This window comes from Tachysurus vachellii, chromosome 16 (assembly GCF_030014155.1).
Source record: "Tachysurus vachellii isolate PV-2020 chromosome 16, HZAU_Pvac_v1, whole genome shotgun sequence".
NCBI lineage: Eukaryota > Metazoa > Chordata > Actinopteri > Siluriformes > Bagridae > Tachysurus > Tachysurus vachellii.
The window spans coordinates 6,800,142-6,825,778 of NC_083475.1; the positions used below are offsets into that span (position 1 = coordinate 6,800,142).

General features: G+C 40.5%; 1 protein-coding gene across 3 annotated transcripts; it reads left to right on the forward strand.

Annotated features, from left to right (window-relative positions):
- Nucleotides 1-3,597: 3,597 nt before the first annotated feature.
- On the forward strand, nt 3,598-25,626 carry tmem63a (transmembrane protein 63A). Of its 3 annotated transcripts, XM_060889835.1 has the most exons (24): nt 3,640-3,747; nt 7,293-7,372; nt 9,473-9,640; nt 11,499-11,578; nt 13,413-13,488; nt 13,617-13,654; nt 13,754-13,896; nt 14,283-14,334; nt 15,944-16,052; nt 16,138-16,208; nt 16,405-16,485; nt 16,918-17,044; nt 17,210-17,343; nt 18,733-18,906; nt 19,004-19,157; nt 19,267-19,373; nt 19,448-19,534; nt 20,244-20,303; nt 20,403-20,565; nt 21,472-21,577; nt 23,178-23,345; nt 23,474-23,589; nt 24,248-24,301; nt 24,600-25,626. In XM_060889835.1, exons 3-24 carry the CDS (start codon nt 9,497-9,499, stop codon nt 24,729-24,731), a joined length of 2,376 nt encoding a protein of 791 aa, XP_060745818.1. In that variant the 5' UTR covers nt 3,640-3,747; nt 7,293-7,372; nt 9,473-9,496; the 3' UTR covers nt 24,732-25,626. The 3 variants fall into 3 exon arrangements, with proteins under 3 accessions (XP_060745817.1, XP_060745819.1, XP_060745818.1); XM_060889834.1 differs by lacking the exon at nt 7,293-7,372 and having other exon boundaries at nt 3,598-3,747; XM_060889836.1 differs by lacking the exon at nt 7,293-7,372 and having other exon boundaries at nt 3,598-3,747; nt 13,446-13,488.
- Nucleotides 25,627-25,637: the final 11 nt, after the last annotated feature.

A 25,637-nucleotide genomic window follows, 5' to 3' on the forward strand; every position in this document is an offset into this window, starting at 1 on the left:
TCACAGGACTCTTAATTATACCTGTTGCCAAATATCTCACACTCACAGCTCACCTTTAAAAACACTCTTTATTTTAGACCATGTTGTGGAGTTTTCTTGTGTTTTCTTCACATGAAGCCTTATTGATTTTGCACTACCAGTTCATGTAGTTTTCGTCCAGTGTTCTTAACCCTGCCTGTTCTCTGATTCTGTTAGTCGATCGCCTCACCCGAGCCTGTACCGGAATTTTGAGATGCCAGCTTGCCAGTTTTACCTGCACTTTCATCCTCCTTAGTGTTGTTTTTGTGAGACCATTTCTCTGCAAAATTACCTCAAACAGAACTCAAAACTAAATAGATAGATAGATAGATAGATAGATAGATAGATAGATAGATAGATAGATAGATAGATAGATAGATAGATAGATAGATAGATAGATAGATAGATAGAACTTGGTGTATGAGCCACAAAGTTTCCAACATGCGTTTGGAGACTCCTAAAATAAAATGGCTTACAAATGTTTTATGCTGTATATCTGGCAACCTCAGAGGCGTTAGCTACACAGATATAAATCCATTAATCTCTATGAGCCTTTTAGAAAATCAAGTTAAACTACTCCAGAGCACAATTTGAATATGGATCGTTTCCCAAAATATAAATTTTTTTCAGCTGTTCTGAATCTGACTGTTTCTTTGTAAGATGTTAACTTTCTTAAATCCCTCCTATAGACTATCATCTAGCTGGGAAAAGGTTTTATTCTGATTAGGAATAAGTTATATATAGAGACAAAAGACTTAATTGCATCCCAAGAGCCCACTGATGGCTCATTAATACATTTAACAGCACATGTAATCATGCATCATTGTAACAAACACTTATCTTGATATCTTTATCTCAGGGTTAGACTGCAGGCTGAGGCCTAAACTAAGCAGTTCTCAGACGTGACATTAATCCTGAGAGAGGAAATCTGTTACAGTGCAGAAAAGGATCGATTTGTTCTTATAAAGCTGCTGCACGTTTACTTTTTCATAATGATTCACTTATTTTGTGAATTATGAATGAGATGTGCTCCATATGTTTCAATTAAAAAAAAGAATAATATTGAATTAGAAAAAAAAAGTTGGTGTCACAAACATCAGTGTTTCCTTTCTTTCTTTCTTTCTTTCTTTCTTTCTTTCTTTCTTTCTTTCTTTCTTTCTTTCTTTTAAATGTAATGGACCACTTTTAATGGGAGAGAAAGGCACACGAATTCAAATCATCAGATAAGTTCAAGTTCAAGCTCAAGCTCAAGGTCAAGAGACAGGTTCAGGTCAGGGGACGAATAAACAGGACAAACTGAGCAAAGACAAACTCGAGAGTCAAGGAAAAAATAAACAGGTCAAACCAGAACAACAAACACCGAGTGAAAAAACAATGTTTACTTTGCAAACCGTGGGTGAGTGAAATCCTTGTTATTAAGTCTCTGTGTGTGTGTGTGTGTGTGTGTGTGTGTGTGTGTGTGTGTGTGTGTGTGTGTGTGTGTGTGTGTGTGTGTGTGTGCAATCTAGGGAGTGTAGTCTGGACTGGCCATGTTTGTAGGCAGTGGTGTGTGAAGGGAACTGGAATCTGACTTGACAACAAATTTGATAGTGCAGTTGGTTGGGATTTATTTATTTATGGGCTCTATCTATCAATCTATTTATTTATTGATCTATTGAGCTCAGTGGTTATGGGGTTGGGCTTCTGATCAGAAGGTTGTGAGCTCAAATCCCAGGGCCAGCAATCAGCCTCTTGTGGGTGCCAGAGAAAGTCTATTAAGAAAAACTCTCAACTGCTCAGTTGTATAAATTAGATAAATGTAAGTCCAGAACGAGAGACAAAACGAAGTCAAAAGAGCAGGAACATTTCCAAAACACAAGAAAGCAGTTGCTGGGGCAAACAGAGTGAAATCGCAAATCCAAAAGATTTGGCATCTGATATTCTTTAACCACAGATTCTTGCAAAACAACCTAACCTTTGTAGGACAAGACTCTCCTCGAATGTGCATGTCTGTATGTGAGCTCTTTGTCATTGTCAATCTCAGTGCAAGTTGTCTGATGCTGACCTTGGAATCGATGCAATTTCACTGCACACTTTGAAATGTTACATTTTGAATCTATGGTTTTGATAAAGTCATGACGATAAGTCATTTCAGGTCAAAGGGGTCGAGTTCGAGTGAAGTCAAAGTTTGGCAAAGTCGAGTCCATTGTGTCCATGTCACGTGACCACAGAATTGATAAACGATCTGAATTCGTTTTAAGACTTTGTGTGTTCAGGTTTATTTTTCTTTGATTACAATGGAACAGTTGTTAATGATGTTTCTTTAACTCAGCGGTGTTCAATCTCATCCGGAAAGGGCCGGTGTTGGTGCAGGTTTTCATTCCAACCAAGCAGAAGCCACGCCAGAGTCTACTAAAAACCAAGAACAACTGATTAAACAGGTGGAATCAGGTGTGTCTTATGCTTGGTTGGAATGAAAACCTGCACCCACACCGGCCCTTTCTGGATAAGATTCCAGACCGCTGCTTAACTCTTAGTAAATTTAGACCAATCTAACTAGTTGTCCAATCTAATAGATCCAGTGTGAGTGGAGATGTTTTCACTCACAACAGGTAGAACTCACACCTGTTGTCATCTATTGTTGTGGCCTAATTTTACACCCATTTTCTATTGAAAACCAAGATCACTGATTAAACAGGTGGAATCAGGTGTGGCTTCTGAGAGACTGGCATGTAAACCTACACCCAAACTCTGATAAATAAGATTGGACACATCTGAGTTAGACTAGCTGTATGTTTCTAGGATTATAAAACACAAAAATTTATATTTCAGTTTGCACATTTATATTTCAGTTTGCACATTTTTTCCACTGTACATACAACTGTCTTTAGTGTTCATGTCTTGTCAACGCCATTCTGTTTACACTGTGGAGCTTCTGTACTAGAATGTATGTGAAAACATACTTGGCAGTAAAGATCTTTCTGATTCTTATTCTGAAAAAATAAATGTTTTAATGTACACCTTAAAACAAACAAAAAACGTTAAAAAAAAAAACTGTCCCAATGTTCTATTAAAGGTTGAAGTAAACATTATAAAACAAGTGTGCGTATACACAGGGTTTTACGGTAATTACCATACGCTTGGGGTGAAAAATAAACAAACAAAAAAAAAACACACACACAAATAAAAATACTTTCCATTATAAATTTTACTAACTTATTTTCAAAAGTAAAGTGCTCTTTCGGCATAAATTTGTTTACACGTTATTTTATTGTGTTTGTTTCGCTATAAGGCGCACTTCTTTTCCTGGGGTGAATTTGTCTTATTTATTTTTATTTCGTTTTGTTTTTGTTTAGTTTTTTAGTTTCCTCACCAATGAAAGGCTCTTTTAAACCGGATGGGCGTGTGATTAAAGGGCTCATGACTAACATTTCAGAGCTCTCGGACTGGGAAAAAAGTAGTAATCTTTCTGACTAAGCAGCGTTATTTAACTTACCCGTATTCGCAAGAACCTGCCTTCTAGGTGATGATTGGTCAGTACAGCACTCCTCAGCCAATCAGGGTGCATGTGTGCAGCATATCGTAAATCAGGAGGCGGGCTCTGACGGAATACGGGTGGGAAATGGAACAGATTTTTTTTAAGTGAAACGTCTTCCACAATGCCGTAAAATGTCTGCGGTGAAGCGGATGTTCGTGTTGTTCCCAGTTTAAAGAAGAAACCAACGGCTTTGAGAAACTGAGCAAACGGAGGTTTGTTTAGCTTTATTTGTATCGTGTGTGTGTGTGTGTGTGTGTTTATAAAAGAACATCTACATAAAACTAGTAAAATGACAGCTATTTAAATGATTTTTTCACGTTGTACTCTTTTATCCATCCTGTTTATACAATTGTGTTGGGCTTAACATACAGCCGTGATGTACAACTGGGAACTTTAATGCTCTGTTGCTGCACCTCTTATGACTTTAGGTTTAAAACTTATATTTAGGTGTAAACAGAAGTTCTGAGTCTCATATCTGAGGAAATGACATGAGGTTGGTCTCATGTTGCCATATGTCATATGACACACTGTATGTTTTCACTTTTTCTACTGTGTATAGAGGTTGAGTTCACTCTTCTTTACAGCAGACACCTTTATCCAGAGTGACTTACATGTATCTCATTTTATTTTATACAATTGAGGGTTAAGGGCCTTGCTAAGGGGCCCAACAGTGTCAGCTTGGACCTGGGCTTCAAACTCACAACGTTCTGATTGGTAGCCCAACACCTTAACCACTAGGCTATCACATGCCTACATCTAATATTACATGCTTTCACAATCTTCCGACATTTGCATCATCTCAGAGTTTCTGTACCTTGTGTACTAATGAAAGGGCGGTTGCATACTGTATGTCATCCTAATTATCCCTGAGACGTTACATTTCATAACGATGTCACAACATCTCCAAACATTCAGGACTCCATTAGGATAGTGTGCTTAGAAATGAAATCGTATTACATATATATCTGTATATATTCCTCATTCACTTTATTAAGAACATTAGGATTATCAGTGCATAAAATGATGCAGTTACAGATCAAGATCAAATTGCTCTGCTTGTTCTGTTGGTGAAGTTTGTTTAGAATGAACTGACTAGCAAAATTTGCCAAGTTACTTTGCCTGTTAGTTAAGAGTGTTCATTTGTCCTTCACAATCATGTCTTTGTTGAACATCTCATACCAGATTTATTCACTCTTTACTGTACTTAGCTCCAGTCTAATGAGGCTTTCCACTAGATGTTGGAGTGTAGCTGTGGGATTAGTGATCATTCAGCTACGCGAACCGTTGACGCTGACAGTGAATGAGACTATGAGACGAAGCAAACACACAGGCCATAGTGTGACATCCGTTAAACCAATAGTGTAAACATAGATGACGTCACAGGTTTTTATTTAAAAGAAAGAACGTAGCCTTCGTTTGTATGTAGGCCTGGGCAATTTATATATTTACAATACTTACTAAAATATGATTAATATTATTTTATCGCTTTTGTATTAGTTGTTTGAAGAGTAAAAAAAAAAAATTGGTCGGTCTTAACGCAAATTTACAACCGGCAAGTCGGTCGGACTTAAAGCAAAAAAATTATATATTTCATTCAGAAATTGACAGGGTCGCCGGGTTACGGCAAACAAGAATATTTTTAAGGATGGCCTCAGCTACAAGAGCATTAGTGAGATCAGACACTGATGTTGGAGTGTGTCTGTGGGGATTAGTGATCATTCAGCTACAGGAGCATTAGTGAGATCAGACACTGATGTTGGAGTGTGTCTGTTGAGATTAGTGATCATTCAGCTACAAGAGCATTAGTGAGATCAGACACTGATGTTGGAGTGTGTCTGTTGGGATTAGTGATCATTCAGCTACAAGAGCATTAGTGAGATCAGACACTGATGTTGGAGTGTGTCTGTGGGGATTAGTGATCATTCAGCTACAGGAGCATTAGTGAGATCAGACACTGATGTTGGAGTGTGTCTGTGGGGATTAGTGATCATTCAGCTACAGGAGCATTAGTGAGATCAGACACTGATGTTGCAGTGTGTCTGTGGGGATTAGTGATCATTCAGCTACAGGAGCATTAGTGAGATCAGACACTGATGTTGGAGTGCGTCTGTGGGGATTAGTGATCATTCGGCTACAGGAGCATTAGTGAGATCAGACACTGATGTTGGAGTGTGTCTGTGGGGATTAGTGATCATTCAGCTACAGGAGCATTAGTGAGATCAGACACTGATGTTGGAGTGTGTCTGTTGGGATTAGTGATCATTCAGCTACAAGAGCATTAGTGAGATCAGACACTGATGTTGGAGTGTGTCTGTGGGGATTAGTGATCATTCAGCTACAGGAGCAGTAGTGAGATCAGACACTGATGTTGGAGTGTGTCTGTGGGGATTAGTGATCATTCAGCTACAGGAGCATTAGTGAGATCAGACACTGATGTTGCAGTGTGTCTGTGGGGATTAGTGATCATTCAGCTACAGGAGCATTAGTGAGATCAGACACTGATGTTGGAGTGCGTCTGTGGGGATTAGTGATCATTCGGCTACAGGAGCATTAGTGAGATCAGACACTGATGTTGGAGTGTGTCTGTGGGGATTAGTGATCATTCAGCTACAGGAGCATTAGTGAGATCAGACACTGATGTTGGAGTGTGTCTTTGGGGATTAGTGATCATTCAGCTACAGGAGTATTAGTGAGATCAGACACTGATGGTTAGCTGGGGCTTTGTGCACAGAGACATTGTCATGCTGGAACAGGTTTCGGTCTCTTAGTTCCAGTGAAGGGAAACTGTAATGTTACAGCACACAGAGACTTTCTAGATTAAAATGTGTGCTTCTAATATTTGTTTTAACAACTTGGGGAAGAACCACATATGGGTGTGATGGTCAGGGGTGCACTTACTTATAGGCCATATAGTGTATTTCATTGTCATTTTACAGTATGACAAAATTGAGTGTAGTAACTCTGACAGTGGCGAGGACATTTCTTCTTCTTCTTCTTTCGGCTTTTCCCTTCAGGGGTCGCCACAGCGAATCTTCTCTCTCCACCTAACCCTATCTTCTGCATCCTCAACACTTGCACCCACTAGCTTCAAATCCTCATTAATTACATCCATATACCTCCTCTTTGTCCTTCCTCTTTGCCTCCTGCCTGGCAGCTCCATGTCCAACATTCTCCTACCAATATACTCACTCTCCCTCCTCTGAACATGTCCAAACCATCTTAATCGAGGACATTTAAACATAACATTCCTGAAAAGAATTAAAATTGAAATTGAATAAAGCTGCTATGGCTGTGTATTCAGTCATTTAACTACATCTATAGTGATGTATACGAAAACCTAAATAAACCATTGACTGCTTTAATGCTATAATTGCTATAAGGTCAATGCAGAAATCTTGTTCCTGTATCAAAATGAACCATTTTTACTACCAGAATCATTTTCACACTTTGTGTTCAAAAGACATGTGAATAGTTAATTAAGCAATGAGTTAAGGAGGTGGTGCATAAATTATATTCATGCCCTCATTATGTTCATGCCCGTCTTTTATATCTATTAATAAACTCGTATATAAACCATATACTAAAGTAAAAAAGATAAAAATAAACATCTTGTCACTACCTAATAGACTGGAGTTCACTTTCCTGAGTAGTCCTAGTCATATAAAAACAGCTTCTCTATGCTGCTTCTCTACTTGCGCAACGTGGAAGCATGAAATGTATAAAAGCTTCTTTGTGTGTCGTTGCTGCTTGAATGAAGGCACTGAAGCTCACAGACACGTTGGAAGACGTCCTGAATAATCGTCATGCTCTGAAAGGAACCAGGTGTCAGAAAGGACGGTAAGCATGTTACCTGGTCGAGATCAGAGAGCGAATGGGCGTCATTCATCATCGGGCAAAAAAAAGACTGTGAAATATGGTGGTCAGAAGGTGGCGCTGGATTGAATACAGCACATTGTGGGAGTTTTATACTGCGCAAGGACAATAATCAGATGTCTGAGACACTCCAAACCTCTCAAGTGCTGCTTGTGCAACTCTTTAAGCCTTTAAATAATGACAAATAAAGCATATAGTTGGTATTAACATCTAAAAACATCCCACACACTTGACTTATTTTTACATTTTAGAGATTCTCTAAAGTACTTAATGAAATATTACGTAAATACGACGAGCGAAATTTATACCCAATATCTGCTAACTTCGTGCTTATAGATATGAATTAAATGTATGTAAGCATAAAAAAACTCCTTGATGGTTGTTGTTCTGTTAACAGCAACTGCTTTGAGACTTTTAGAGGAAGGAGTAATTAGGTATTTATGGCATTTTTGTTCTTTTTTTGGCAAAACACCAATGATGGTCCCTCTGATTAATTAGTTTCAAATTAATTAAAAATTGTAAGTAAGTTTTAAGAAACTAGATAAGCCTCACTTTCTCTCACCTTAAGTGTCTCTGGCTTCTCTTTTACCTGCTTTATCATTAGAGTGTGAGAGAGAGGGAGAGAGAGACCAACATAGACAGACAGAGAGAGGGAGAGAGACTGACAGAGAGAGAGAGAGACTGACAGAGAGAGAGAGAGAGAGACTGACAGAGAGAGAGAGAGAGAGAGAGACTGACAGAGAGAGAGAGAGAGACTGACAGAGAGAGAGAGAGAGAGAGACTGACAGAGAGAGAGAGAGACTGACAGAGAGAGAGAGAGACTGACAGAGAGAGAGAGAGACTGACAGAGAGAGAGACTGACAGAGAGAGAGAGAGAGTCTGACAGAGAGAGAGAGAGAGACTGACAGAGAGAGAGAGAGAGACTGACACAGAGAGAGAGACTGACACAGAGAGAGAGACTGACACAGAGAGAGAGACTGACACAGAGAGAGAGAGACTGACACAGAGAGAGAGACTGACACAGAGAGAGAGACTGACACAGAGAGAGAGACTGACACAGAGAGAGAGACTGACAGAGAGAGAGAGACTGACAGAGAGAGAGAGAGAGACTGACAGAGAGAGAGAGAGACTGACAGAGAGAGAGAGAGACTGACAGAGAGAGAGAGAGACTGACAGAGAGAGAGAGAGACTGACAGAGAGAGAGAGAGACTGACAGAGAGAGAGAGAGAGACTGACAGAGAGAGAGAGAGAGAGAGAGACTGACAGAGAGAGAGAGAGACTGACAGAGAGAGAGAGACTGACAGAGAGAGAGAGAGACTGACAGAGAGAGAGAGAGAGACTGACAGAGAGAGAGAGAGACTGACAGAGAGAGAGAGAGACTGACACAGAGAGAGAGACTGACACAGAGAGAGAGAGACTGACACAGAGAGAGAGAGACTGACACAGAGAGAGAGAGACTGACACAGAGAGAGAGAGACTGACACAGAGAGAGAGAGACTGACACAGAGAGAGAGAGACTGACACAGAGAGAGAGAGACTGACACAGAGAGAGAGAGACTGACAGAGAGAGAGAGAGAGACTGACAGAGAGAGAGAGAGAGACTGACACAGAGAGAGAGAGAGACTGACACAGAGAGAGAGAGACTGACAGAGAGAGAGACTGACAGAGAGAGAGAGACTGACAGAGAGAGAGAGACTGACAGAGAGAGAGAGACAGACAGAGACAGACACTGAGAGAGACAGACATCTCTTTTCTCTAACAATTTAACTTTTTTTTAACTATTAGCATACATCGTGTTATTTAAATATTAAAACCAAAATTGTAGTAATTGTTATTTTCCCCTCACTGTAAATATTCTGGTTATTCTTCTGAACCAAACAGTTAAGTCCTTGCCTTATTTCTGCTGTCTGGTGTTGAATATTATGTGCTGTGGTAATAGTGATGTAGAACTGTGTAGTTTTTAGATCATTATAACACCCCCCACCCCCACCCCACTCTTTATCATTCCCAGTATATAACAGTGAACCAGATCTAGCACTCTTACAGCTTCGTCCTTCTCTTTAGGCCTCTCTGTAGGCAGGAGTCTATATGGCTAGTTTCACCATGCTGCGGGAAAATGTCACGGTGCGCCCGGACAACAGCTGCTTCAGCGCCACCCAGAGCACGGTGCTGATGGGCGTGAGCTTCGGAGGAGTGCCGGTCGTTCTGCTGCTCGACTTCATCGTCTTCATAGTGAGTTCCTTACATCTATTGAAAGGGGGCAGGAAAAAGGAAAGGACGAATATTGCAGAGTTTGCTTGATTTTGCATTCATTTCTGATGATTGACAGATGGAAATTCCAAATGTTCATTCAAAAAGTTGGTGTTTTTAATAGAAAACAAATAAAAAAACCTTTATACTAGAATAACACTATTATCCATCCATCACCAATGGAAATAACAGAACTTCCACTGCAAAGATGTAGACTGTGGAATACGATTAAACACAACCAGAGCTGTGATGGAAACATTTTAGACGTCATATCGGACACACATGAGACAGACGGTCTTCCCACACTATCACAGATTTCTAGCCTTCAAAACACAAGACAAAACTGAAAAAGGAATCCATCTCTGAGGACGGTCTATAAAATCCCTCCCTCATGTCACTGTGTGTTACGGGAAGTGCAGCTCGACTCAGGCGTTGTGGTTCGATGCGACCAAACCGTTTGACCATCCGCATGTCTGATGAAAGGGAAGATTTATACAATGAAAGCCTTGTGATTCCTCACTGTGACACAAGGTTCAGGCTTCGGTTTGAGGTCGGTGGTTCAGGGAAAATTCAGATACCACAATTTATTTAACCCAAACCTGATGGCGTAAATCACCAGCCTGGTCTCAGAACTCAGAGAGAGAGACACACACAGAGAGACACACACACACAGAGAGAGAGAGAGAGAGAGAGAGACACACTCACAGAGAGAGAGAGAGACACACACACGCACAGAGAGAGAGAGAGACACACACACACAGAGACACACACACACAGAGAGAGAGAGACACACACACGCACACAGAGAGAGAGACACACTCACAGAGAGAGAGAGACACACTCACAGAGAGACACACACACAGAGAGACACACAGAGAGAGAGAGAGAGAGAGAGAGACACACTCACAGAGAGAGAGAGAGACACACACACGCACAGAGAGAGAGAGAGACACACACACACAGAGACACACACACACAGAGAGAGAGAGACACACACACGCACACAGAGAGAGAGACACACTCACAGAGGGAGAGAGACACACTCACAGTGAGAGAGACACACACACGCACAGAGAGAGAGAGAGAGAGACACACACACACAGAGAGACACACACACAGAGAGACACACAGAGAGAGAGAGAGAGAGAGACACACACATGCACAGAGAGAGAGACACACACAGAGAGAGAGAGAGACACACACACGCACACAGAGAGACACACACACGCACAGAGAGAGAGAGAGAGAGACACACACACACAGAGACACACACACACACACACAGAGACACACGCAGACAGAGACACACACAGAGAGAGAGAGAGAGACACACACACGCACACAGACACACACACGCACAGAGAGAGAGAGAGAGAGAGACACACACACAGAGACACACACACAGAGACACACGCACACAGAGAGAGACACACACAAAGAGAGAGACACACACACACAGAGACACACACACACAGAGACACACGCACACAGAGAGAGACACACACACAGAGAGAGAGAGAGAGAGAGACACACACATGCACACAGAGAGAGACACACACGCACAGAGAGAGAGAGAGAGAGAGAGAGAGACATACACACAGAGACACACGCACACACAGAGAGACACACAGACACACACACACAGAGAGACATACACACGCACACAAGTCTCAGAACTCAGCTCGTTTAAACATACAGCAACGAATTTATCAGCCTGCCATAAGAGTTTATATCAATTGTACACAACTGTTGTGTATTTAAGGGTTGTGTGTTTAATAGTCACAAGGTCATCGTGATTGTCCTTAGCTAATACATGCCTCTAAATTGTGCATTTTCACAGGTGCTGCTGGCGACCTTTACTTGTATACGGAAGAAACTCTGGGATTACGGGAGACTTGCGCTAGTAGCAGAAGCTGAAGGGTGTGTATTAAAATAAATCAAAGTAAATCTCATTTCCTTATATAGGGGAAAAAAGTATTGGCCCCCTCCCTGATTACTGCTATTGTTGCATATTTGTCACAGGTAATTGTTTCAAGTCTTCAAACAATATTTAACATAAGATTAAAATTAGAACACAACATGAGTTAATGTAACATTTTTATAAAATGTTTATGATCATTTTCTTTATTGAACAATAAAAGTTGTCACCAAATTTGAACAGATTTTCAGGCCCAGTTATCACTGGTAACTGGATAGATTATTTTCGATCCTGTTGAATCTAAACACCACTTAAATAGAATCTTTCCAGCAATCAGAAGTGTTGAAGAAGAGGAAATCTGATTTTGAGTTATATATCAGTCTGGACAGGGTTGCAAAACCACTTCTAATGCTCTCGGTATCCAGTAATCCACAGTGAGAGTCATTATCTCCAACTGGAAAAAACCTGAAACGGGGGTAAATCATCTCAGAAGTGGCCAACCTTTTAAATTCCTACAAATTAAGAGCACTTAAATGATTCCCAGGAAGACAAAGAAGAACCCAGATAATCATATACGGAACTACGGGGCAACTGGGCAGAAATTGTATTGGTTGGAGAATTGTAAGTACAAAACTACTAAGCAGGATCAAGAGAATTTCTAAGCAAGAGGAGCATCTCACATTGGACACAAAAAACACCTGATGACCCCGAACCCTTTTAGGATAAGGTTCTCTCATTACATCTGGTATAAAACGCAGCATTCCTCAATAAGGAATAATAACATCATAGCAACGGAATATAAATATGACTGGGAAATGAATTTCCAAGGGGGGCACGGTGGCTTAGTGGTTAGCATGTTCGCCTCACACCTCCAGAGTTGGGGGTTCGATTCCCGCCTCCGCCTTGTGTGTGTGGAGTTTGCATGTTCTCCCCGTGCCTCGGGGGTTTCCTCCGGGTACTCCGGTTTCCTCCCCCCGGTCCAAAGACATGCATGGTAGGTTGATTGGCATCTCTGGAAAATTGTCCGTAGTGTGTGATTGTGTGAGTGAATGAGAGTGTGTGTGTGTGTGACTGTGATGGGTTGGCACTCCGTACAGGGTGTATCCTGATGACGCCTGAGATAGGCACAAGCTCCCCGTCACCCGAGTAGTTCGGATAAGCGGTAGAAGATGAATGAATGAAAATGAATTTCCATTTCTCTACCAGAAGATCCAGTCCAGATCCAAAAGAACGGTTTTCAATCATCAGTCTGTGATCTGAAGCTCAAATGCAATTGTGTTCTGCAACAAGATGACGATCCAAAGGCAAGTCCAGGTCTTAACAGCTGAAAAGAAGCCAAAATTATGGCACAGTCATGAGCCTTGTTGAGATGAAGAAGATGAGACGAAGAAGTGCAGACAAAATTCCTCCATAATGGTCTAAAAGTCTACCGTTTTTTTGCAGTTTGGTCTGAAACAAAGCATGTGAAGAGTGAGGTAGTGAGAGTTCAGCTGCACTGGAGCTGTGTTGCCATCACTGTACATTGGGTGACACAGGAACGTTGTGGGACACATTGTGCTCTCAATGCAACAAACGGTTAAGATTGATCCACATCCGCTGTATAAATCTACTACAATTGACTAGTTTATAGAGTATATATGGTGTATATACTATATGCATTATACATATACTACATATAAAATAGACCAAGGTGTAGGTGTGTGTGTAAATTGTATATATTAATTGCATATAGAATGTAGAATAGCCACGTGGAGACTAAACAAGGTTTAATGGGGCGTATAATTGGCTTTTATTCTGCTTCAAATAAATCAAAGTAATGACTTCTGGCAATTGCAGGTTTAATGAGATTTCTAAACGCCGTTTTGGTAGGATGACATCATTCATGTCCATTGAGGAGAGTGAGCACGAGAGGGTGAGTCTGTGTCATCCATCCATCCGTCTGTCTGTCTGTCTGTCTGTCTCAGTGTGTAAACGCACTACAATCATCATCATCATCATCATCATGTAGATTCTGTGTGATGTCATGTTACTTTCTCATAGGGATTATGTTCTTGGCTGACCTTCATCATCACAATGGAGTGAGTTGTTTTGGTCTGAACACACAAACTGCAATGTGAAACACAAGTCAGCCGATCGTGGAGGGAGATTTATATGTGTGTGTGTGTCTGTGTGTGCAGTGAAGCAGTGGTGAAAGAGAGGTGCGGGATAGATGCTGTTCACTACCTGTCATTCCAGCGTCATCTTATTATTCTCCTGCTCATTGTCTGTGTCCTGTCCATTTCTGTCATCCTCCCAGTCAATCTCTCTGGAAACCTGCTTGGTGTGTAATAGTCCAGTTTATTTACACACACACACACACACACACACACAGTTTTTAGTAGGTACTCATGCAAGGATGTTAGTGGTAAGGTAATCTACAGAGATCTCGACGTTGCAAATTTATTTCCTTTTTCCCTTTGAGCGTGTAAGAAGCCGTGTATTTATGCCTTATATAGAAATGTCAGAGATGACGTTCAGAATGTACAGATGTGTTAATAATGAAAAAAACACTCAATGTAATTAGTAACTAGTTAGGGATCTAATGAGAAGGAAATGGCTAGAAATCAGACGAAGCATCTGCAAATGTGTGTGTGTGTGTGTGTGTGTGTCAGACTGGGAACTGACAGCAATTTCAACATGACTGAAATCTGTTCTGTTCTGTTACAGGGAAAGATCCATACAATTTTGGCAGAACAACCATCGCAAATCTCGAGAATGAGTAAGTAGGCTTGTGTGTAGATTATGTGTGTGTTTGAGAAAGAGAGATTACATACTTATGTTTCTTAAAGTCGAAAAGCATTCAAACGTGGAGGTGTTTTCTACATGTGTTCCTGTGGCTTTTCATTAGGGTCTTCTGGTTTCATCTCACTGCCCAAATACATCTAGGTCGATGGCTTGACTATGCTAAGGTCCCCCAGGTGTGAAGGGTAACCTGCTAATCAAATTCACCTTTCATAAAAATGGCCTGGTCTTTGATACAGGCTGTATTCCCAACTCACACACACACGGTGTTCCCGAGATAAGCTCCTGACCTCGATAAAGCGCTTACTAAAGATGAATGAATGAATGAATGAATCGTAGGAAGAATGTTCTCCCTACTCCATCACGTAAGATCTGAATACGGATGTTATATCCTTGTTATATGGACCCATCTCATCCCTCCATGCATTCTTATACAAACAGCATTAAATATGATTATTGACTATCAAAAAGAGATGTGAAGGCCCACTGTAAACCCTTTATAAGTTACTCACAATAACCTGCTGCATCTTGTTTAACTCCCCACCCAACAGTTTGTACCTAAGAGTGAAACAAATGAATCAGTTCAGCCTCAGATGGTGGAAAGCCAGGAACCCCAAATGACATCGTTTTCAACCACTGTGTATTTAATACATCTGTATAGTGATCAAACTATTGCAAATACTTGAATATCTAGTATGAGTCATTTAGATACTTGGAGAAGTGCTGCTTTGTTTACTTTCGCTCAGCTACGGCGAACTCGCTGAACTCAGAGTCGAGGCTTTCCCAGTTTTCTAATTTGAGACGGTGTTTTCTGTTATTTTTCCCAGTCGGAGGTCAGAAACGACAAGTTATGACCTTCACTCCAATGCAGCAATAAGGCAGCGTTGAAGCTCACTAATGCACAGCTGGAAATGCAAACTGCCTTTGTTCTTTGATGGCAGTAATCCTGCTAGAAGTCGCCAGTCTAGATACCTAGCATGTCATGCAGCAGCTTACAGAGCATAAAAATACACTGACCCGAGAGCTAGATTTAAAGCAGGAAGGCCACGAGAGCATGAGCGACATACGCTGAGGTTGAGACGGCATCCTTAAAGCCATGAACCTACAGACAGCACATCACCAGGAACAGTACGTGCTAGTTTACGACGTCTGCGAATGATACGCAATCGAGCATAAAACACAATGTCCTTGTTAACCAGTCAGATGAACGCTGTTTGGTCAGAGGTTAATCTCTTTAAGCTTTAACTTATCCAAACAAATACTATGACTCTTAAAAAGAGGCACAAGCTTTTAAATCCAATTCCGAAAAGTGATGTATCACTGAAAAAAGTTCATAATCTTCAAACATTCTCCTCTAACAGAATTCTGAAGCTTGTCTCGATTTGTTGAAAATAGTCGTACACAAGCCACATGTTTCTGGAAAAAGACTTTTGAAAGCAACACAATCTTGAATTTGCATCGACTAGAGCACTACAGAAGGATATCTAGGGAAACGTATAGAACAGAATAATTGTGTGTGTTTATTCAGTGTTTTTTTTTTTTTCTTTTTTTCTTTTTCTTTGTTTTTTTCCCTTCTTTTTTTCCAGCGATAAACTGCTTTGGCTGCACACAGTGTTTGCAGTTCTGTACCTCATCCTCACGGTGGCACTGCTGAGACATCACACCTCTCTAATGAAAGGACGCAGAAGAGAGACAGTGAGTGTATACACACACACACACACACACACAAAAACATGGATGTATTTAACATTTCAGTTCTGTATTTTTCTCTTTCACCCAGGCTAGAACAACGTTATTTATTTGCTCCGTCCCTCCCGCCGCCAGCGCAGACAGTTTAAGGATTCATTTTACGTAAGGGCAAAAACTTTTCGCATCTGTTAGTAAATAGCTCACATCCCGAGGAAGCATCATATCAAATAATGGCAATAAATACCATGAGAATTATCAAAGCTTGAAATGTTAGTCCTGCTCTGATATTGCTTTACTTCCATCATTATCATTATTATTATTATTATTATTATTATTATTATTATTATTGTAAATGCAGAGAGGCGTACCCATCCTGCGAGGTGAAGGATGTTCATCTATGCTACGATGTGGCTAAGCTGATTCGCCTGACAACTGAAAAGTAAGGAAAACAAATTTTTTTTTAAACGCAGCACTCATTCAGTAATCACTGATTTGCTTTAAAGATTTTGATAAAATTATCTGTTTTTTTACACAAACACACACTTTTTTTTTTTTTTGATGACCCATGCATGCGCTCACACAGAAATCAAATTAGGATATGATGAATCTGATGTCTAGGACTTTGTGTTAAAGTCTAGGACTTTGTGTTAAAGTCTAGGACTTTGTGTTAAAGTCTAGGACTTTGTGTTAAAGTCTAGGACTTTGTGTTAAAGTCTAGGACTTTGTGTTAAAGTCTAGGACTTTGTGTTAAAGTCTAGGACTATCATCCGGATTAAACCACTACAAGGTTCCTGTTGGGGATAGAACATTTTTTTAGGTGAGTTTGGGTCGAGTTCATCTGTGGTTTTTATTGTCGTATGATCTTACACAGGAGGCGAGCAGAGAAAAACTTGCTGTACTACCGCAAGATCCTGGACTCCCAGGGGCAGCAGGAAGTCATCAACCCCCGGGCTTGTGGGCACCTTTGCATGTGCTGCCCGTGCCAAGGGTGTAAAGGGGTAACAGTATATTATCACATGATCAAAGTCATGTGCTCTGTTATGATCATAATGTTTGTGTTTTTATTTAATTTTATAATGTTACAGTACAAACCATACCTTACCTGTGTGTGTGTGTGTGTGTGTGTGTGTGTGTGTGTGTGTGTGTGTGTGTGTGATATCCAGGTTGATGCTATAGAGTACTACAGTTCTGATTTTGCTCGGGTTGAAGAAGACTTGAGAAAGCATAAAGAGAATAATGTGCAGCGTCCACTGGGAATGGCTTTTGTCACACTCCAGACCGAATCCATGGCAGCATAGTAAGTATTCATGTAACAGTGTCTACTAATGAACTGAACTAATGAAGGCTGGATTTGTAAAAGTTTTCAACATTTCTATACAACCTGCTTCAATGAGAATCCATCCTAAAGTCATTCTACACGTTTGTGTGTTAGAATGAGGGACGTCGGGGGTCTGATGCAGTTATTGTCCATTTGGTTGTTAGAGGTTTAACTGGCAGCTATTAATACATCCACATGCCTTTCAAGAGGGTGTACAGTTGCACAGGAGCCAGTGAGAATCCAAACGATCGATCTTGAAGGAATGAAACACCGGCACGTTCTGCATCAAGTCCCTAATGCATTATGGCATTTGAACGATCAGCCAAAGCCTTATGGCGAGTCCATATGCCATAATGCACTATATGCTCAATTACTGTACTGAGTGCACCAGAGGTGCAGCTGTTACCCCGCACGTATACATCACTCTGGAGGCTCAACGGTTAAAGCTCTGGCTTACTGATTAGAAGGTCAGGAGTTCAAGCCCCAGCTCTGTCTGCTCTAGGGTCACTATATCAGGGCTGAACCTGAGCTCTGACCTCAGCTTCCTAACAAGTTAAGATATGCAAGATTGCTCCTTCTTCTTCTTCTTCTTCTTCTTCAGATGTTACCATCAATACCATGGTCGTCTTTGTTAGCCTCCTCCAAGTTGTGGTTCTTTCTACTAAATAAACAATTTCTTCTCATTTCTTTTAATACCAATAATAACCTGGTGTAGGTGCAGAAGAAGATTGACATTTCTCTTCTTTGTAAAAACCTCAAACCGCAGAAATACCTAGTTTTTAACACAATGTTGCTCTGATAACGTTTTGTTATAGTATTACGCCCTTTTTTACCTTAAAATAATGTATAACAACTTGAATTATTGTGATTTATTTTTCAGGATATCAGATATGCAAAATGATTCCATGTCTGTATTAAAATGTTTCACCTTTTTTACCCTTTTTTTTTTTTACCTAATATTATATATTATGATTTTTTTTCCCCCTCTCAATATATTTATACACAATTTTATTCTCAAAATCTTTTTTTATTTTTTGAAAACCATGGCCCTAAACATGCTACACCACCCAACAGTTTGACAAATAGGTGATTGGTGATAAGTGGTGCTGTAAAAATGCTCAACGTTCATATACGCTTAACAGAAGTATAATCTTGCCGTAGAACGAAAGCGAACAAAGGAGAAAAGATCAGAGAGAATGCACGGTGTGTTTTCTAGCCGCGTCGAGATGGAAAGTTTTACATTTTTGAACAATTTGTTCTGACAGCAGTCTGCAGTTCTAAGTGTATTGAAATATTTACGAGCTGCGAGATCTCAGAAAGGAATTTCTGATTACAGCACGTGTGCTGTTTTCTCCCGCTCTCTCTCAGCATTCTGAAAGATTTCAATGCTCTTCGATGTGGAGCTGGGTCTCAGGAAATGGGAAGAGTGAGAGAAGTGACGTGTGGCTGTCAGAGAGAGCCTCAGCCTTCATCCAGCAGCGAACAGCTGAACGTAAAACAATGGAGCGTGAGCTATGCAACCCATCCGAATAACATCTACTGGTAGGATTATTTACTGTCTTTCTTATACAGTGTGGTGGTGTTTTTTTTTTTGTTTTTTTGTTTCTCTTTAATATCATGATGTCATTTTCTCTCCCAGGGAGAACCTGTCCATGCCAAGCTGGTGGTGGTGGACTCGATATCTGGTGCTGAACATCTTACTCTTCCTCCTGCTCTTCTTCCTCACTACTCCTTCCATAGTCATCTCTACCATTGACAAGTTCAATGTCACAAAACCCATCCACTACCTAAATGTGTGTGACCGCGCAATTACGTTGTAGCTCACGTCTTGTAACATTACAGCGTTTTACACTGTACTGTATGTACGCTGTAGTAAAGGCTGTTATGTGTCTGATCCACCAGAGCGCTGTTATCAGTCAGTTCTTCCCAACTCTGCTCCTGTGGTCCTTCTCTGCACTGCTGCCCACTATAGTATACTACTCTACAGTGCTGGAGTCCCACTGGACCAGGTACACACACACACACACACACATACACACACACTTAGATGTGCAGAAATGAACCCTGAAGTCTTTGCATGCAGGTCGAGTGAGAATATGAGTATGATGTACAAGCTCTACATCTTCTTGCTCTTCATGGTGCTCATCCTGCCATCACTGGGCCTCACCAGGTTAGTTTTTATATTCTACCTATTACATACAGCATATAATTCTATCCTATTCTATTCTATTACGGCCCTCTTGAATTACAATAAGTATTCTATAACATTCTATGACTTTACATTATTTACATTTACATGATTTAATTCTGTTGAGCTTTCGAGCCTATTTTATGCCGCTACGTTATAATGTATTCTATTCTATTCTGTTCTTTAATTACCACTTAATTCTCTTCTATGCCGTTAAATCACAATGTCCATATTATCCTATTCTATTCTATGCATACGATGGGTATTCAGTCTGATTTTATGGTGTCACTTTAGTGTTCATGCCATTCGATTCTATTCTATTCCAACAACCAGTCCATCGTACTCCGTTTTATTCCATTCTATACTTTTGAACATTTTGATTCTACACCATGCTATTAGATTAGTGTGCATTCGATTCTATTGTTTTATTACATTTCGATGAAAAAGGCTGTTTCGTTCTATTCTTTAACGAGTACATATAATTCTATTCTAGTTTATTCTATTGTACATGAATTATCCAGTCCACTCTATTCTACTCCATTACCCAAACTATTCTATTCTCTCTTCCATTACATTACAGAGAGCATTCTGTTCCCTTCCCAACCCTTTCTTTTCCTTGCCTAATACAATGACCTTTTTATTAGTAATGGCATGAAATTTTACTTCCTTACATTATTGTTTCCCCTCACAGTTTAGATGTGTTTTTCCGGCAGCTCTTTGATTCTCAGTCAGAGGGAAAGCTGAGATTTGAGTAAGTTATGCTTGCTATTTCCATCATGTCCCCTTTACCTAACATCATCTTTAATATTATTTAATCTGATCTCTTCCATCCTATATTTTGTTGCCACAGGTGTGTGTTTTTACCAGATCAGGGCGCTTTCTTTGTGAATTACGTGATCGCTGCTGCATTGGTAGGCTCCGGGATGGAGTTGCTCAGATTGCCGAGTTTGTTGCTCTACACCATACGCATGGCTCTTGCACATTCTGCTGCGGAGAGGAAATACGTTAAACAGGTACGTGTGTGACCTCTCGCTTTATAATATAAGGACATGACCTATCAGTATTCCAAACATCAGGATAAAACACATGCATGCTTTAAAATAAAGCATTAAAATGACCTTCTAGTTAAATTGTAAGACAGAATACATGCGTATAAATGAGAGGGAGGGAAGTAGAACAGTGAGAGTACAGGGGGCTGAGGGTAAAAAGGTGCAAGAGTTGTTCATGGTCAACCATCCAGTGTGCAAAAGAGGTAAAGAGACGAGTGCAGGCTGGTAGGTGTGAGTATAGAAAAGTGTCAGGAGTGTTGTGTGTGTGACAGAAGAGTGTCAGCAAGAATCAAAGGAAAGGTGTAGAAGACAGTAGTGAGAGCAGCTCTGCTGTATGGGTTAGAGACTGTAGCAGTGAGGAAATGACACGAGGCAGAGATGGAGGTAGCAGAGATGAGGATGTTGAGGTTCTCTTTAGGAGTGACGAGGATGGACAGGATTAGGAACGAGCACATCAGAGAGACGGCTCAGGTTGGCTGTTTTGGGGACAAGGACAGAGAGACTAGATTGAGATGGTTTGGACATGTACAGAGGAGGGAGATGGTTATATTGGTAGAAGGATGTTAGATATGGAGCTGCCAAGTAAGAGGTCAAGAGGGAGGACAAAGAGGAGATTATATGGATGTGTTAAATGGCACATGAAGGTAATTGGTGTGAGAGTAGAGGATGCAGAGGATGGAGTTAGGTGGACACAGATGATTCGCCGTGACGGCCCCTGATGGGAAAATCCGAAAGTGGAAGTGGTAGTTAAATTATAAACTCTAACATCGCAAGTCAAAAAATAAGTAACCTTTGTCAGTCTATAAAGTGGTTACTGTATTAAATACTGTAGCTCTGGTGACAAACAGCATCTCTGTTTGTTCTGTGAAGAATCAGGCATACCAGTTTGAATATGGAGCGATGTACGGATGGACTCTATGCGTCTTCACAGTCATCATGGCTTACAGCATCACCTGTCCTGTTATAGCACCGTTTGGTAAGAGAAGTTTTTCACAAACTAATACACTGCTGTCTGAACTCCTTATACCTCGTTAACAAGGGCCTTCGCATGTAAAGGTATAAATTTATGTTGCAGCTGTGAAGCACTACGAGGTGAGGAATAATGACAGCCGAGACTATTCTTATTAATCACAATAGTGCACCCTTTAAAAATCTGTAGAAAACATCAGTCTGTAATCACAATGATCTTGCTCTTGTAATTGCACTAATCAAACCGGTTGTAGGGATAATCAAGGGCAGCTGGTAGGAGTGCACTTATAAATAGATGTGGAATGATTCACCATTAGAATTAATGTTATGGTCCAAAACAATATACTGTCAGGTTTTAGGTCAAGAGTTCCTGATTTCTTATTTATACAGTACAAGCACAGGCAGTATAGATTCAGCCACTGGGGCGTAAGCAGTTATATGGCATTAAGAAGCAAGATTTAATAAGCGAGTATTGATAAAAATGTCTAAAGGTGCATGCACATTCTACACTGAACTAATATCCAGTAAGAAAGCAATTCAGTTTCATTATAAAATGACAGACTTTAGTATACTATTCTATCCTATATACATGCTGTAAGACACAGATACAGTACAGTGTCTCCTTGACCGTTTCTACCGTGAATGAGCATGTGTGAGATGGCTTTGCTTTTCTTTTTGTCGTTACCATTGCACAGACTCCTGCCCATGTATTGCATTGCAGAGAACCTGAATAAATAACTCTTTGTGCTTGGCCTTTTTTTGGAGGACTGTATGACTTTAGGTAGGTACTGTGTTTGCAGACCATCATTTGTGGCCAGACAGTCATGATGGGTCAGCATTACATGGCTGCCACTTGTAATTTAAGTTGCAGTTGGCTCAGTTTTTTTTTGTTTTGCCACGTAGCAAAAGTCCTACCTGTTTACAGCCCCTACAAACCAGGAGTGTGTGTGTGTGTGTGTGTGTGTGTGTGTGTGTGTGTGTGTGTGTGTGTGTGTCTTTAAATCAAACAAACAAAAAAAAAATACCATTAAAGGAAAAAACTCAAGCAAGTTTTCTTAAACTCTCTCACACACACACACACACACTGTGATTACAGAGTCCGGTCTTCTTCGGTTTGATGTTACAATCTTGACACATCATGATTTATGGATATTCTCCCATTTCTCAAGATCTCAAGGCCAAAATATGCAATCTGTTTTCACCAGTGGATAAAGTGTGTGATCTAACAAAACATATATTATTATGAACAGAAGCATGTCCGTGACACACAACATATAGATTTATGCAAGAAACATACCAACAAATATCAATTGATATTTATGTTAAATCTGTGCGTTCCAGTACTTTTGCTCGTTGGTCTGTCTCACACCAAAGCTGCCTTGTTCTGAGTTAACATGTCTAGAAGTTTTTATTTGTTCGTTCGTTTATTCGAGATCGTAGGACATTAAATGAAAGTATGTTAAAACTTTGGAACTCTTTCTTTTCACTCTTGAGTCTAGCTTTCTTCTTGGCTTGATCTGTGTTTATCCTGGTCTTGTACTAGCTAGTGTTGACTATAACCAACAAATATGTCCTGCTTTACAAACAGTGTCTGTGTGCATGTGCAGGTTTTCTGTATATAACCTTAAAGCACCTGGTGGACAAACACAACCTGTACTTCGCCTACCTGCCTGCCCGCCTGGACCGACAGGTGCACCTGGGAGCTGTCAATCAAGCCCTTGCTGCACCAATCATCTGTCTGTTCTGGCTCTACTTCTTCTCTGTGTTGAGGACAGGTGAAAGCAAAAAAAAACACACCCACCAAACATTGATTTTTTTTTTTTTATAGAGCATGTTTCATGTTGTAAATTTCCCACCGGGATGAATAAAGCATCCATCCATCCACGTGTGTTTTGTTTTCCAGGCTTCATGGCTGCCACGTCTCTCTTCACCTTGGTGGTTCTGTGTGTGACCATTTTCATTGGCATCAGTTACACCTGCTTTGGCCACTTCAAGTACCTCAGTCCTCATAATTATGTCGTAAGATTATTTCCGTGTGGATATTTTTACTCTCTCACACCAGGAAAAACATTTGTCTTAAACAATCCTTTTCTCTTAGGAATAGTTGATGATTATGATCTGTTGCTACAATGCACAAGTATGTGTAGTGGCCTGGGAAAATAGAACTGCTTTTCATCCTTATACTCCAAGCTAAGTTCACATTGGATAAGGGCCAAGCTTTGTACTGAAGAAAAAAAAACCCAAACAGTCAGTCTGTATAAGTGCTGTATGTCTTAAATGCTGCTAGTTAAGTGTGATTTACTCATATAATGGAAGTCATGTGTTCCCAGGATCGGCTCTGGGTCCTCCGTGACCCTGATCTGGATAAAGCTGTTATGAAAATAAATGATCGTTTTTAATTCTTTTTGAGATGCATGCAAAACCGAAATACATTTCAGTTCAGGGACATTTTTGGTTCAGGTCTAAATCTAGAATTTTTGTTTTTCTTTTAATTCTACAGTGTGAATGGGTTTTCTCAGGCCACCATGTATTTATACCAAACTGAACACAAATAGAAAAACGCAACAATCTGCAGTATCCAGTGCTCTTGATCTGTGTGTGTGTGTGTGTGTGTGTGTGTGTGTGTGTGTGTGTGTGTGTGTGTGTGTGTGTGTTTGTGTGCTCACATACTGAATAGGTTAAGGATGAAGATGAAGACCCTGATGCAACTTCACAAAGTTCAAACAGCTCTGTAAGTTCCCACCTACAATGCTCTCTCTCTCTCGCTCTTTTTCTCTCTCTCTTTCTCTCTTTCACACACACACGTTTCTCTTTCTCTCTCTCTTTCTCTCCTTCACACACACGTTTCTCTTGTTGCTGTGAAGTGAAAGCATTGTGATGAAAGCATGCTGTTCTTCTAACAATCCGATGACAGCTGGAATTTCCCGTTTACTAAAATAAATCGTCCCAAGCGTTTCAACAGGCTTCTTTGTTTGTTTGTTTTTGCCAAAATCATATATTACGCTTTACTATACCTTTCTCTCTTACAGATATACCTTCCCAAGGTTTTGCAGCCCGAAGATGCCTCCAAGTCTCCCGCAGAGGTCAGCCGCCACCATTCCTACGGCACCACAGACACAAGCCCAGCTGTTCCCGGCGCACAAGAAGAGCAGTGCGCATAGGACACCTGACACGGCCGCCGCTACGCAGACTCGTGCAGACAAAAAGCAGTCTAACTTTCAGGGCTTTATGCGATTAATATACAAGGCAAACATGTCAGTGTAACAAACCGAGCTGACGGTGATGGGCGACGGTTTACAGAGCACACTGAGCACAAAGCTGAAATTAATGCTTTGATGAAAGTGACATCACAAAAATGTTCTTTCCAGATGTGCGGTGTCATTTATGATTTTAAATACAAGAAACACAAGATAATTGCTGATGTATGAGAGCAACCCTGTCAACAAATAGCTTACACTGCCACTCCAGAGTCGTGACATAATGATTTAATGTCACTGCGTCTGACGCAATTATTTAACGTCATCCGCTCGTGATGTATTGAAGACCCTGACCTCCAGATTACACTCCCGATAAAAAACAACAGCAAAACGGACACTTTGTACGGTTAGAATAAATTCAGGGATAGAGGGATGGGAGTGTTTGATTAACAATGTCACAGACACTGGACTGAATATCTCTACTCTGGGGGTTTCTCAATAACAAAGATCTAAAACCTTCCTCATCAAGCATAGTTTATTCAGTGCTCTACTGAAGGGCGTAACTCAAACGTTGCACAAGCTTTTTGGAGCTTTTACCGAGGAGACCGAGCCAAATGAATCACGGCTGTTTGCGTCTGGGTTAAAAGTTACTTTAACCAAATGAGTTCATAGGTTTCACAGATGTGCCACCAACAACTGATTACATTATCTGTCAATATAACGAATGACGATAGAATTTTTTTGTCTTCTCATTAATCATAAAGATCAAAATCAAAGGTATTGTTTAAGAATGTACATTGTGGTTGAATATGTTGAATATATGAATATGTTGCTTTAATATCCTGCTTTTGAAAATGTTTTGATATTCAA

Excerpts from the sequence above, each read along its gene's own strand:
- tmem63a (XM_060889834.1), top strand. The coding sequence starts at position 9,497 with ATGGCTAGTTTCACCATGCTGCGGGAAAATGTCACGGTGCGCCCGGAC. Across the intron at positions 16,209-16,404 it reads AGTTTAAGGATTCATTTTAC|AGAGGCGTACCCATCCTGCG; the intron begins GTAAGGGCAAAA and ends TTGTAAATGCAG. Across the intron at positions 23,346-23,473 it reads CTTCTCTGTGTTGAGGACAG|GCTTCATGGCTGCCACGTCT; the intron begins GTGAAAGCAAAA and ends TTTGTTTTCCAG.